The 15731-nt window shown below is 43.6% G+C and overlaps 1 protein-coding gene across 1 annotated transcript in view; it reads left to right on the top strand.

Annotated features, from left to right (window-relative positions):
* Window positions 1-15731, top strand: part of VLDLR (very low density lipoprotein receptor) — a 78191-nt gene that overhangs the window by 47186 nt on the left and 15274 nt on the right. The window contains 5 exon segments of the mRNA XM_040357297.1: window positions 622-671; window positions 673-793; window positions 7379-7601; window positions 8190-8308; window positions 12582-12721. Coding sequence (XP_040213231.1) covers window positions 622-671; window positions 673-793; window positions 7379-7601; window positions 8190-8308; window positions 12582-12721 — 653 coding nt within the window.

The following is a 15731-nucleotide window of genomic DNA, read 5'->3' on the forward strand; positions in this document are numbered from 1 at the left end:
CAATATTTACTAAGAGATATATGCTGCTCACCCCTTTTCCAGCTAACTTTTTATGGTGATTGCAGTGATGGTTGTGGTTTGATGTCCACAACCTGAAGCTTTGTGTGGGGGTGTTTTTTTTTTCTTTTTTTTTTGGGGGGGATTACCAAAAAATTGCTCCAAGGTTGTTTTGTTCATGGAAAGGGAATTCCAAAGTGTTTCACTAATTTCAAACCATCTTCTTCAGGGATATACTGCCACCATATATACAACTATACCACGGATGGAATAACCCCACTTGACATCGAGGGAGACTCCACACCACCCCAGGCAGATGCAACCTCTTTTATGGGGACCTCTTCCATTGAACAGCAGTTATTGTGACCAACTGTTCTGATCCGTTTTTATCTTTATTTTTTACATGACCTGCATGGTCCTAGTTAGTGGGCACCTGTCCTGAACCTGGAAGGTGGTGTAGACAAACCCATGAACAGTGATATAGTTGGCATATATGTTGGCGGTTTTCTCCCTCATTGAAATTCTCTGTCCTTAGAATGATTGGATACTATTAAGGGATGATGGCAAACCTCTGCCCCACATCAATTGAACAGTTTTCTGTTTTTTTATGTTCTGTTTTTATAGGTAGGGAACCAAGTCTCATATTTACAAATCGCAGAGATATCCGGAAAGTTGGGACTTGAAAGAAAGGAATATATTCAGTTAGTGGAACAGTTGCGGAATACAGTTGCCCTGGATGCTGATATTGAAGGACAAAATCTGTTCTGGGCTGACATGAATCAAAAGGCATATTTCGGTATGGCTAATCAGTCTGATTCTAATGTTAAAAATCTGCTTGCCAGCGACAGTATGTTTACCATATTTTGCATAAGTTGTACAGGAACTAAATGTTCAGGCAATTATGTGTCTCAGAATGGGTAATGGTCAACTCATTGACCGTATGTGGTGTGAGATTATATATAATATATACATTCTTCTCAAAAGTTTTGCCAATATTACCCACTTGTCGACCACGCTAGCCGAATGATGGCTACGGCATGGCCAGCTAGTTTTGGGAGGGTATCTATTGACTTGCTTGGGCACACGGGAGTGTCTGTGATGGCTAATCAGCGGCCCTCTAACATGTGATCACTCCATCCAATGACTGAGCAATCACTTTGTCAAGCTGATAAAATGTCCAGTTCAGCTATCCTCACACCAATTAATACAGCGTGAGAGGAGGAAGATGGTGCAGCAGCATGAGTGGGCTGGATTTGAAATGCCACATCTATGCCATTAGTGCCTGGCAAAAATGTAATTGGTAGTCAGGAAATTAATGCGTATTTATGTTCCTAGGACACCTGAACTCTTCATCTTGGGCCTCTGTATGTGTCAGGCCATGTAAAGTCTCACACGTGGTATTGCCATACTGAGTAGCACAATTTTATTTTGGTATGTACATGTGATGTGTTGGAAATATCTTATAAATGGAAAACTTTGTGTGTAAAAAAAATTAAATTTTTTCCTTCCACGTTTCCAAAAACATGTGAAGACCTGTTCAAAACGCTCATTATGCCTCCTAGATTGTGTTAGTTTGCTTTCCAAATTTGGGCATCTTTGTGGGCATTTCCATTGTCCTGGTGCTCCAGGGCCCAAAAGTGTAATAGGTAGTCAAGAAATTAAATGTGTAATTTATGTACCTAGAACACCTGACGGTGCTCCCTGCTTGTTGGGCCTCTGTGGCCAATCTGTGACAGTCTCACACATGGTAATCACAATACAGGCGGGAGACTACTTTAAAAAAATCACCATGCCTTTTAATTAAATACCTTGGTATGTCTACTTTTCAAAAAAAGGGTAATTTGGATGGTATTTGTACTGTCCTGGCTTGTTGGTGTCTCGAAATGAGGCTGTCGTACAATCAGGTGTGCATTTGCAATGATTGGCACCTTGGCATTGCAGACTTTATAACCTTCACAAAGACCGAATTATACATCTTGATTGGGGTTATTTTTAACCAAAGATGTGTAGAAGTATAAGTTTGGCCAAAAATGTACTTGAAGAATTTTATAACAAATGAAGACAAATGCTTGTAAAAAGTTTGGTTTTATTTTTTGCACTATAAATGAGAAAAGATCAAGTGGTAATATACCACCAAAACAATTTTGTGTGGGAAAAAATACATTTTCATATTGGTACAGTGTTGCATGGCTAAGTAATTGCCACTCAAATTGTGAGTGCTCTAAATTGGCCTGGTTAGGAAAGGGGTACAAGTGGCTACACTAGATGTATTTAAGCTCCACACAATTGGAGGTGTAATCATTTTGTGTATCTTATTCCAGTTTAACTACTAGTAATAAGTAAAATGATTTTAGTTAAAACCCTTCCATCAAACTAGATCTACACGGTCCTCCCCATTACAATAAACTGCATTAATTCCCTTCAGATCAAGCCTGACGGCTGCAGACCATGAGGCCTTTTTTTTTTTTTCATGCAGATTGTGATTGGACCGCCTGACACCCTGTCTGGGTTCTTCCACCAACAGTGCCTCCTGCCCTCCCAAAACCCTCTAGCAGACTGAGCTAGTACCAGCCCTTTACCCCAAGCATAGTACAAACTAGATGTTGAGGTAAAAGACCATGGAATTGCTCTTAAAACTCACACCTACTTTATTCCCACAGGAGACATCCCCTCTTGGGATTTTGCATGACAATGCAAACTTCAATTCAATTAACAGCTAACGGTGATCTAACTAACCATAAGCTAAACAGTCGGGCACCAACTGCTTTGAGTAGTTGGAGTGCACAGCCAAGCAACCAGTACATTACACATTCAGTCTTTTCAGGTGTTTGCCTTTTTCACTTGTGTAATCTGGCTACTAAAGTAATTGTAAGAAAAAACTCGTACAATGTTTAGGCAGTATTAAAATGTAGAATTTATCTTGGATTTCTTGCGAGATATTGATTTGACTTGTGGAGTAGCTTCTCCAACCCAGTCTGCAGGAGGGCCACCGGATTCCCCCCCCCCCCCTGACCATTAACCTGTACAAGATTAATACTAGGGTTGTCCCGATACCATTTTTTTTTTTTTAAGACCGATTAAAATTACCTTTTTTTTTTTTTCCCCTCCCCCCCCCCCCCCCAAAGTACTCGCCGATACCGATTACTTTTTTTATTTTAATCGCATGCGTCAGGTTTTTTTTTTTTTTTTTAAATTTATATATATATATTTTTTTTTCAGCCCTGCTGGGGGGCTTTGGTAAGATATCAGGGGTCTTAACAGACCTCTGACATCTCCTCCTCTTTGAGACTGAGAAAGGGACACAGATTCCCCAGTTCCTTTCTCAGCAGCCTCAGCTGCGCTGAAAATGAATGCAGAGAAGACAGCGTCTTCTCTTCATTTATAAACTTAAATCATTGTAATCAGTTTACACTGTTATGTGAATAGACCGAGTCAGTGATCACTGACTCTGTCCATTCGGAGCAGTAAGGATTCAGATTTACCGGCTCCTACCCCGCTCTCCATCCTGACAGTTCCAGGGGGTGGAGGAGGAGCACGGAAGAAGAGGGGGACACGGCGGGGGACACAAAGGGAGGGAGACTGCAGCAAAACGGAGGGGGGCTGGAGGACACGGGACAGTCAGCGGTGATCGTGTGTGGGGGAGTTACAAGCACCGATCACCGCTGATTTTAAAGCAGCTGAAAGCCGCGCACAGGGGGAGAGAGCAGAGGAACTTGTAACTTCCCCATGGACTGATCACCGCTGACAGTACAATGCATCGGGGAGCATTTGGCCGAGTACAAGTACTCGGGCAAATGCTTGGTATCGGTACCGATACTAGTATCGGGACAACCCTAATTAATTACATTTCCATCCACTCCATAAGGGAAGCTTTATTGTCTTCAGAATTAATCCAAGCCTCTCTTTCAGCGTTCATCATGTTGAACATCAGACTGTCAATCAGAATGATTTCTCTCCATGGGATTAGAGTCCAAATTGAGCTCCTTTTCCATGCTCTGACTGGTAAAAGCAGATGGGCCATAATCAGTAGGTTGATGCTTGTCCCTAGTCCCCTCCAAAAGCTGTCCTGATTGGGTCTGTCACACAAAGGTCTCTGGCTCGAATAATTCCATGTTAATCCTTGAAACCCTCTAAGGCACCAGGCCTGAATGGGTTTCTCCAGTTATGTATTACAAAAAATTCTCATTCCTCTTGGTTCCCTACCTGGCTAAATTCCAGTTCCATGAAATGTGCTTTTTGCCCATTTCAGACTTGGAACCACATGAATACCCAAGTAGTCTTGCCTCAATACCTCTCTTAAACGTGGACTTGAAGGTACTGATACTTGACTCGATAGATGCCTTAATTTCCTCATACATAACAGGTGAGATTTGTTCCGGTCAGACAATATCCATAAGGTCCTCCATCTCATTCACATTACTGCAAAATTCAGGCCGCCTCCCTTAAATATATGCAAGGCTTTGAATTCCTCACGTGGGATTTTTAATATGTACTGGCTTTGGAGATGCCATTTTGGGCTTGAGGTCCTATTTTTTTTCATCTCCTTCTCCCTCCTGTTAAAAAAAAATAAAATATAAAAAATTGAGGAAGACAACGATCCCTCTCTGGTCCTCTACTTGGCTCTAGAACCCTTAGCTCTGCCACTTGGACAATCCCAGTATCACTGGAACTTGAGGGAAATCTAATCACAGATGATGCTCTCCTAGTTCTAACTAACCCCTATTGGAGCATTTACAAGTACTCTACAGAGTTTTCTGATACTTCAGGACTTGATATTGACAACTAAACAGCAGCCTTAAATATTGATCTCCTGGCCAACTTGGTGTTGTGCCTTCAATTGCATTTCTCTACTGCTGGGCAACCTCCTTGGATTACTTTGGGATTTATCATTTACAGCTAACTATTCACCTCTGCTAGTTGCTGACCTCTGGCCTAATCTCTCCTTGATGGGTAGCATTAATGTGTTTTAAAATGACAACCCTGCCAAGAAGGTCCATTAAGGCTGAACCCTGCCTAATTACAGGTTCCTTCCTTTTTACATTGTGCCACTTGCAGGGCCGTTTGAAGGAATTAAGGGGCCCCAAGCAAAATGGACATGGAGGCCCCCCCCCCCCCCCCGGACACACAGCGCAGAAATCAAAGCAAGCAGAAAGAAAACCAACAGCCGGGTGAATGGAAGGGGTGATGGAATCACTAGTGCCCCAGCATAGCATGAAATATGAAAGAGGGCTCCATATGGTGTAGATCAACTAATGAATTTTATTTATAAAAATATCTTACAAATCAGTGTAAATATAGCCAATGAAAGTGATCACAAAATGGTAAAATATGAATAAAAGCAATGTGGGAAGCATAAAGATGCCAGCATCTTTATGCTTCCCACATTGCTTTTATTCATATTTTACCATTTTGTGATCACTTTTACCCCCCCCCATGTTTTGTTCTATTCTCACCTCCCCTTCTTACCTGTAGCGTGGCCGAGCTCCTCTTCCTACTGTCAGTCAGGTGTCCTGCTGTATTTTCAGAGACTCGGCGTTGCGCATGCGCAGTACAGGGGGGGGGGTCCTTATCCCCCGGGCAGAACTTATTCGGCAGAACGGCCAGGTCCCTGCGCTACAGGAGATTGTTTCCTGTTCCCGGCCGGACTGAAAGGAAGTGAGCACTCAGTGTGCACTTCCTGTCAGTCCGGTTGGGAACAGGACACTGAATCTCCTGTACCGCGCGGTACTTGGCCGGACTGACAGGAGGAAAGAAGAGGAGCTTCGGCCACGCTACAGACTGGAAAGGGGAAGTTGGGGGGCCCCAGGTAATTGTTTGCTTGCCTGTCCTGTAGCGACGGGCCTGGCCACTTGTAAAACCTAATCCTTCCTTCACCTGACCATTCACAAGGATGCCAAGTTGGTGTTTCTACATTGGTAAAAGGCCTGGAATAGGACAATCAACAAAAATTATTTTCCCATTGTCCCCAAATGGACCATTGCACAGCCCTGCAAGAGTCTATCCTTCCAAGGAGTGAGTTTGACTACATAATCAATGAACAGGTGTCAAGAGTCCTTTTTAAATAAAAAAAAAAAGCTAAACCGTTACTCAATTTGGGAGCCTTGGAGCCATTCTACATTTCCCTCTTTGCACCCGGACAGCTTAGGCTGTCTATAGTTGATGTCTGAGACAGTCTCGAGTCTGGCTTTAGGCAGAGGTGATGTAGAAAGCATCATTCCTTAAGAACAAACTAAACCTTTGAGGATTCATAGGTAGTCACTTCCACAGTATTAAATGATCCCACATGAGTTATTGTGCTAGAGGACAGCAGAGCTGGACCCCCCCCCCCCCATATTACATAAGACACGTGATGGGAAGTCCACCAGAAAATTGCTATTTGGAAATTTTTAAACCAGCCACATGCTGTACAGTAGGTTTTCCTACACCCACTTCAGCTTTCTGGGCCTCCTGCATTTTCCTGTGACGCAGTCCCGTATGATAATTGCGCGGTCATGAGACGCTGTACCCAAACAATTGACGTCTGTGGGTTTTTGTTTTTTCTCACAAATGGAGCAATTTTGGTGGTATTTGATCACTTGTTTATAGCACAATATAGCACAAAAAAAGCAACAATCTTGAAAAACCTTTTTGCTATATCCCCAAAAATGTTAAACAAATTTCTTCTTCAGTTAGGCCAGTTTGTATTCTACATATTTCTGGTAAAAAAAATTCAATTAGCGTATATTGGTTTGCGCAAATGTTATGGCATCTACAAAATGGGGGAATAGGGTGTGCGTTTTTTTGTTTTTTGTTTTTACATTTATACCACGATCGGTACTATAAAAATGCACGGATTACTGTGTAAATGTCACGGGCACAGAAGGGGTTAACACTAGGTGTTCAAGGAGTTAAATGTGTTCCCTAGGTTTGTTTGTTTTTTAAACTGAGGGGATGTGACTGACTAGGGAACCAGATCTATATGTGTGTGTGTGTGTGTGTGTGTGTTTTTTTTTGTTTGAAGAGCCACATGTTTGTCTATAAATTGTCCATACAGTATAGAGAATGACCTGTCGGGCTTCATAGCCTTGGATTGGCATAGTCTTTCTAATGTCCTGTAGTGTAGCCTTCAGCACTTTGTGGGGTTTTTTTTCCCACCTCCATACAATGTTTACTTATAGCTTCTAGTTATAATTTAGCACCCATAGTGTGGCTCATAATTTGTGCTGCTATATGGAGTTGTCGGTTCACATTTGCCCCTCAATTGCCAGGCATATCCTGTATTCATAATGGAAGCAGAGTGAGGAAGGAGGCAAAGATATGGATGTATTAAATATTTTGGTTATGACATGTTTACTTTCATGCTGTGTAAACAACTAACAGTTCAAATTCTCTTCTCCTAGAGCTTCAGTGGATATTCGTGACAGAGTAGGACAGCATATGAAGGTTGTAGAAGGCTTGCACACTCCTGCAGCCATTGCTGTTGACTGGGTCTACAAGAACATTTATTGGGCAGATGTTGGCTTGAAGACCATCTCCGTGTCCAATTTCAGTGGCTCTAAAAAGAGGGTCTTATTCAGCACAGAGTTGATTGATCCATCATCCATAGCTGTTGATCCAATATCTGGGTAATCTGTCCTTTTTTGTAACTTAAGACTTGGCAAGTCCTTGTTCCTTCCCTTATGAGAACTAAAGCAAACGCAGATCATGTGGCTATGCACCATTGTGGGTATTTTGCCTCATTGGACTGAGGTTTTTCAATCTGGATTCGTAGCCATCCAATTAAACTATTCTATCTCTCCTCCATGTTAACTATAGACCTTTGAATTCCTAGGCTTAAAGGAGTAGAGCTGGTAGATGAACTAACACAAGTACCAGGTCCTATCTGAATGTAATTTCCTTAATGTAAGGACTCAAGCTTGTCTAAAACTTGGTGCCTTCTTTACTTTTCCCAAAAAAACGGCACTTCACCCCACCCAGAGTATTTCTTAGGGCACTGACAGATGAATATAGCAGCAAGTGTGCGGGGAAACCCTTAGATTTAAGTTAATTTGCCTTGTTGCTGGTCATGTGTTTTTGCGGTTGATGTACAGTGCTTTAAGCATTTTGGCTCTCTTTTGTGGAGAGTTATTGAAGAGTGGGACACGGTGGTAGCTTTGTGGTGGTCTGTTTTTGAAACAAATGCATTTTATTTTGCTTTTGACTTTTAATTTCAGATTTATCTACTGGTCAGACTGGGGAGAAGCTGCTAAGATTGAGAAGGCTGGAATGAATGGAATAGACAGACAGCCACTGGTTACAACAGATATCCAGCGCCCAAGTGGAATTGTTTTGGGTAAACGCTTTATGTAAAGGTTTTCTTAAGAGTTCATTTGGACAAATCGCTTCCTTAGTTTTGGCGAGAATGGAAACGGTGTGTGATATGCCCTGTGGCTTTAAAGTATACATTTTCTCATTATCTTTAACAGTTGTGCTGCATTGTGCCCTTTTTAGTTAAACTCGTCAGCCCATACATTTTTTTTTTTTTCCCTATTTATACAGTAGTGGACACAGGGCTTATTTCAATCAGTTACATATAAACATGCATATCTCCATTTGCTTGTACATTCCAAAATAAGGCTGCAGGGGCATCCCATATAACCCCCCCCCATCCAAGCCCTCAACTGCACTGTGGCCACTGCAGGTCTTCATGCAGGTCTTCATGCAGCGTCTGGGTTTGCCCATTGTAGAGGATGAAGAGGGGTGAACACCAGATTTTGGGATCTCCTGGTATTGGGGATTCAACAATGGACAGATTTGTCACGTAGTCCAGGGACACTCGAGCCTTTTGCCTTTAATGCTCTGACACCATGGGATTAGTTTGACTTCTCCATTGCCTATTTTGCAGGATTGAGAAAGGAGTCTCAATGACAGTCATTGCACTGAATTGACTCGAATGATATGGTGCTCATGCTCTGTGGACCCTTTCAGATTTTCTAGACCTACTGTCCCAACAGCGCATGTGCTATCTTAATATTTGGTAACTAGCTTTTTACAATCTAGCTGTTGAAGTCTCGGTTCTCAATGACAGGGGCCTTTTAGACTGTCAATCCTACCCTCTTAAAAGCTAGGACATGGGGATGTCTGGTAAATCACACCTGGAGGGCTGCCTTGCTGCTTGTAAGGCAAGAACTTTTATCCTGCAGTACTCGGTGGGATGTGTCCTGTCCTTAATCTCATCCACCAGTTGGCCTTGAGTACCATTGATCTGTTCCACTGTATCCCCTTGGTATTTTAATCTGGAGATTCAAAGGGTTGCTTTCCAGGGATATTCCCCTTCTGACCTTTCTGGTAGCCATCAATTGTGTGGAGTGAGATGGTAGCCTTTTAGTGTTGCACAAAGACTAGGTCGGCTCCCAAAGGTAGACTTTGCCTTTTCACCTTTTTTGTATATTCCTTCTGGCTCAAACATTCCAGGGAGTTTTCTCCTATCACCTTCCAGGACGGCACGCCTGAGGAGGGCCCATCCCCACAGAAAAGCCAAATCAATTGACGGCTTGTTATAAGTCCCGACCCTTCCCCTTGATCCCCAGTATTGTGTTTCTCCCGAACACAGCAACATTTTTGTTTAAAGACTGGGAAGGGGTCTAATGGTACCCCTTTTGAGACAGGTTTTAGGGAGGGTCTAATGGTACCCCTTTTGAGACAGATTTTTAGGGAGGCAGGGGAGGGCTAAACTAACCTGTAGGCTTTGTCCTTCGCACAGGTCGCCCCAGGCGTGCACCAGCACTCTGGCCGCAGGGAGGGCGAGCCATCGCTGTGATGCAAAATCACCGCCATTAAGCTGCTCTCCACTTCCGGGTTTTTCCTAGGAGGAAGCACTGAGCTCCAAGCCTCTTTCTGAACATGACCACATCACGAGAAGTGGGCGGGGCCACAGACACAGTGCAACCCCGAAGTGTTAGGACGCGTGGTGGTGGTGTGGGAGTGGTCAGCTTGCTGTACCAGCAGCCCAGGACCCAGCCAACCTCCTCATGGAACAAGAGGATGGAAGGCAAATGTGACTGCAGGCAGATCCAGGTCAGGGATCAGTGAGTACAAACGCCCCCTTGGAAAGGGAGTGAGTTCCTGGCTTTCAGGGGTCTATGATTCCGGGGCCAGCCAGAACAGGACTGGATTTCACTTCTCACCTTACCCTTTCCCCTCCCCAGTACAAACCTGCAGCTTAGGGGAAAACTGAGTAATGTTATGCATATATGTTGTACCTCTTGTCTTGCAGAATCCCCCCCAGCGGAACCCAGGAGGCCACAGATAAACAACCTCCTGCCGCTACAGGGCATAGCTCCTCTAAAAATGTGGGTATTGTAAGGATAAACTCCCACTCAAAGCCCTTTTGCTAAAAATGCATTTATAATTTAGCAGGGAAGGGGGCTGCTGCAATGAGGTCTCATCTATGCAGACGGAAATGCCAGCAACAGTCAAAGCTTTCCGTGAAGCCGCCAGGCAGTCAGTAACCCAAGGTCCTGACATGGAGGAGCTTATCCCTAGAGAAGGCACATCGGGTGGACGATGTGCCTTCTCTAGGGATAAGCTCCTCCATGTCAGGACCTTGGGTTACTGACTGCCTGGCGGCTTCACGGAAAGCTTTGACTGTTGCTGGCATTTCCGTCTGCATAGATGAGACTTCTCATTGCAGCAGCCCCTTCCCTGCTAAATTATAAATGCATTTTTAGCAAAAGGGCTTTGAGTGGGAGTTTATCCTTACAATACCCACATTTTTAGAGGAGCTATGCCCTGTAGCGGCAGGAAATAGTTACACAGTTCTTACCAGGCTCCTTTCTGCTTGGTTTTAATGCATCTACCCGCAGGGTTATATGGAGCCTGGGGATATAGAACACTTTCACATCTGACATGTCAGCATTCAGATGGGGGGAAAAGAACAGAAGTTGGGCATGCTTGGTTACATACCTGTCCAGTCCTCTGAGCCCAGGGAATAAGCTTCCCTTAATCTATTATCCTTAAGTGGGTTTTTCCTTTTCACCATGGTTATGGCAAACAAATAAATAAAAAGGGGACCCACAAGGATTGTCTGTCAGGAGGCCTTTTTCTAAATCGTTCTCATGAACAGACTAGTGGTTTAAAACCAGATGTTCTTTGTTGACCAAAGTAGTCCCTTGTTTCACAGAACGAATCTGATTAGTCTTTTTGGTTGTCCTATTCAGCAGTTAGACATTATTAGACCACGATTGCTAGAATATTAACAGTCAATCTTTCTATCTTAGGTAAAATCTGACAGCCTGAGAATTTTTTATTTACGAGCCCATGCCACCTAGATCCTGCATCCAAAGAGGAGGCAGGGGCATAGGTGGAGCAGACCTGCAGGTCAGTTACATGATCCAGCTAGGATACCTTCATCACACACTAGGAGGTAAAAAAATTCAAGTCAAAATCTGACATTTAGCAGAAAGGCCTTGCAGGCAGGGGTCCCACTCTAAAGTAGACATGTTGGTTCCTTTATTGTCCTCTCGGGTGTGCCGTCGTGTAAGGTGATAGGAGAAACCTTCCAGGACGGCAGGCCTACTTCCCGCCCTATGTGGAGGGAAAGATAAGCTAAACGCTAGGTGGTAAGTACCTATGTGGAACGATGTCCTTTGTGAACCAGTTCAGGATTGTGTTTCCTGTGGGGAGGGGCCCTCATCTCTCAAGTGTGCCGTCCTGGAAGGTTCGTAGACTTACCGGTAACGGTATTTCTAACGTAGGTTTTTATCTCCATCTGGCCATAAAGTGTACACCTCCACTACTGCTTATAGGAACATGGATTCTTTGCTTTTCAGTTCCCTCAAGAGTCTTCCTGCCTCACACCAACATCGCCAGATAAATCCAGACAAGTTGTTAAAGCATGTTGTCTAAAAGGATGGGGGTTCCTTCCCTTTTTTTGGAGCACCCTCTACCAGATTTGTTAATGCTTCATGGCCTTTAGCATCTGTTTCTCAGGTTTGCGAGGCTGCCACCTTGGCTTCTGTTAATGCTTGACGTTCTACCAGGTGGGTGTTCAGGAGTCTTCAAATGACAATTTTGGCTTTAAAATGCTACAAACTGCTTAGTTGAAGACTACTTCCCCTCCAGCCCCCTTTTTTCTTCTGTACAAAACAAGTGGGCCTAAAACAAAGGCCAGAAAACAAACTGAAAAGTACAGAGCTGGGCAATATTGCATTGTGTGTAGCATAAAGTGTCTCTAAAATATGGTTGGTGCTCCAGAACTGTATTCTCGGGTTCATACTTGCCCTCTGTGCCACATAACCTTGGAAACAAGAGAAATTACCTTCATCTCAATATACAAGCCTCACCGCTAGTAGATTAATCAGTTCAGTCTTGAGTCTTGACTTATTTGGGCCTGTTGTCTGCCCAATTGCATAGTACAGGACAAAGGATTTACAAAAGCAGTTCTACCAAGGGGGTAAATAGATTTTTGTTTTGCACATAAAATCTGTTTCCTGGGGTCCAGTATGGGGCATGAGGCTCTCTCCTGAATTTTGTGTGTGACTTTTTTACAGGGAATTTAAAACTCTTTACCCATAGCATTGTGAGATTCCTTTTTGGCTCTAATAGAACTTTCTTTACTTCCATAGATTTGGTGAAAAGTCGTCTCTATTGGCTTGATCTGAAGCTGCACCAGCTCTGTAGTGTGGATCTAAATGGCCAGGACCGCCGGATTATCTTGAAATCGCATGAATTTCTGGCTTATCCCCTTGCCCTTACGATTTTTGAGGTATTTCATCTTTCATGTAGTCTAATTTTCTATTCATCACTTGGTGTGTGGTTGTGGCCAAAACGTTTTATTTTGGACAAGGGTTTAAAGTGTGTGTGTGTGTGTGTGTGTGTGTGTGTGTGTGTGTGGTGTGTTTGTTTTGTTTTTTTCCCTTAACTGGGGAAGGATTAAAACTGTCTTGTAGCTATCCAGGGTTTCAATAGAGAATTCACCAGCTTCTGTCCTGTCAAGTTTCAGCATGCAACTAGTAAGAATCTTAAACGGTCAGGCAAATCTGAGAGCTTCTAGCCTTTCTATTCTACTAAAAGGCATTTGATGCTTTTGGAGGTTCTCCCTGTCCTGATATTCAAGTACCCCCAGTGGGCCATGATTTCAAGTTTTTTTTTTTTTTTTTTTTTATTTATTTATTTTTTTTTCTTTGCACATCTGCTTTAAATCAATTTCACGGTATTGATGAGAGCCATTTTATCTAAGGGCAGTTCCCAAAACATGGCGCATTGGGGGTACTTGAGTATTAAGAACCACTGAGATAAAGCTGCCCTGCATAGCCGTAAAAACAGGTTCTAACCCCTCTACTCTAGAGTAAGGAATGGTTGGAACCTGTCTTGTCTTACTGCCATCAAGGCCTTTTTACATCAACACAACAATGCTGAGGGCCTCAGCTTGAATTGTTCCAAAAGAGCTTGGTCCTTAAAGACAGGTTCCTGCTCTGTTAATTTTGTCTTGTCCAGTTAGCCACCATAGTCTGGCAAATTGCTATGGCAAATAGCTGGACGCAGGGCCTGCAAAAAACATCAAGGCTTCTAGATGCATGAATACGCTGTAAAGTCTGCACACCCCTGTTAAAATGTCAGGTTTCTGTGATGAAAAAGACATCCTTTCAGAACTTTTTCCACCTTTTTAACTGGGGATGTAGCCTAACATTAACCCCAATTTTCAGCTGTTCTAGTGGGTCTTTTCGGAACTTTTCTTGGTCACATCCTACAGGAAAAGCCATGGTCCACAGAGGGATTCCAAAGCTTTAGAGGGATCTCATTGTTAAAAGGTATCAGTCAGGAGGGTACAAAAGCATTTCCAAGGCGCTATATATATATATATATATATATATATATATATATATATATATATTTTATATTCATGAAACACATTGGAGAAAATATGACAACAGTGACATTACCAAGAACTGGAAGTCCCTCTAATTAATGAAGACTAGAAGAGAACTGGTCAGGGAGGCTGCCAAAAGGCCTCCAGCAACAGAGGAACTTTAGGAATATCTGGCAAGTACTGGCTGTGTGGTACATGTGATAAAAATCTCCCATATTCATGTCTGGGCTATGGGGTAGCATGGCAAGACTGAAGGCTTTTCTTAGGGAGAAAAACATCCAAGCCTGGCTAAATTTGGCAAAGGCACATCTGAAGTCTCCCAAAAGCATGTGGGGAAAGTTTTTGATGAAGCCAAGGTTGAACTTTTTGGCCATAATTCTAAAAGATATGTTTGGTGCAAAAACACTGCACATCGCCAAAAGAACACCATACCCACAGTGAAGCTCCAAATACCAGTCAATGTTGGCACAAAACCTTCAGGCTTCAGCTAAAAAGCTGAACATTAAGAGGACTTTCATCTTTCAGCATAATAACCCAAAGCATACATCATATTGACAAATGAATGGCTTCACCAGTAGAAGATTCAAGTTTTGTAATGGCCCAGACCTGAATCTGATTTGAAAATCTGTGGGGTGATCTGAAGAGGGCTGTGCACAGGAGATGCCCTTGCAATCTGACATATTTGAAGTGTTTTTGCAAAGAGTGGGACAATATTGCCAAGCCAAGGTGTGCCATGCTGGTGGACTCCTATCCAAAAAGACTGCTGTAATGAAAAGGTGCTTCAGCAAAGTATTAGGTTTAACCCTTTTTACTGCCAAGTTCATACAGACCTACAAAAGTGGCCAAGTCTGTACGGTGTACAGACCTCCTTTCTCCCTTTTTCTATAAGCTTATAGTCCCTTCAATGATCATAAGCTTGTATCACAATTGTTCAGCAGACTCTGCTGAACAATTCTATAACTCTTAGTGGATTACAACCCGCTGATCAGCGTTGACTGCTAATGTGGCTGCCCCCCATGCCGTCTGCACCAACCTCCCAATTTGTCGTGCTGGGGTTCGCAAATGTTTACTAAACCCCCCCCCCCCCTGTAGAGGCGCGTGCAGCCATCACTATGTGCCCACTGACAGCTGATGTATTGTAACTGCGAGAACTGGTGTCGGACCCCTTTTTGTGAATAAATGGAATCTCTACAGATTTTCAGTAAAGTGATAGAAAGGGACTGATGATAGTCCCTTCTCTGTCTCAAAATATGGGGGTGTGTTTAGACCTCTCACCAAAGACTCCCCCAGAACAAAAGCTAAAAATAAGCTAAAAATAAACTAAAAACATGGTAAGACCCCCCCCCCCCCCCCCCAGGTCTGCCTGCACTCTTCCCTCCACAGTGACTCTGCTTCTCCTCCTGGCCAGCCCGATCCGTCCTGATTGGCCAGGAGGAGAAGCCAATGGCGAATATTCACTATTGTCACAAGTGGGTTGGTTTGGGGTGCAATGCCCTGCTCCCCAAGCTCAACCTTTTTCAAGCCAATTGGAGCCTTGGACTCTAATCATGTGGCTTAAAGAAAAAAACTTGTACAAACATGTTCATCGCACTGCAGGGGGGGCAGCTCCTGGCAAGACCCCTTTTACATGGAGCAGACTGTCAAGCAGATCTGCCTACTCCGTGGGGATCTGTCTGCTGACCCCCCCCCCCCCAGCGCAGGCAGATGACAGGTCTGTGTCTGCTCTGCTGGTGCAGAGCGGACACTGACTGTCCCATAGAGAATGGTGAGCTGCATCAGATGGAAACGGACCATCTGTCTTGTTCCATCGCATACCATCTGATCTGCTAGATCAGGGATATGCAATTAGCGGACCTCCAGCTGTTGCAGAACTACAGTTCCCATGAGGCATAGCAGGACTCTGACA

This window comes from Rana temporaria, chromosome 1 (assembly GCF_905171775.1).
Source record: "Rana temporaria chromosome 1, aRanTem1.1, whole genome shotgun sequence".
Taxonomy (NCBI): domain Eukaryota; kingdom Metazoa; phylum Chordata; class Amphibia; order Anura; family Ranidae; genus Rana; species Rana temporaria.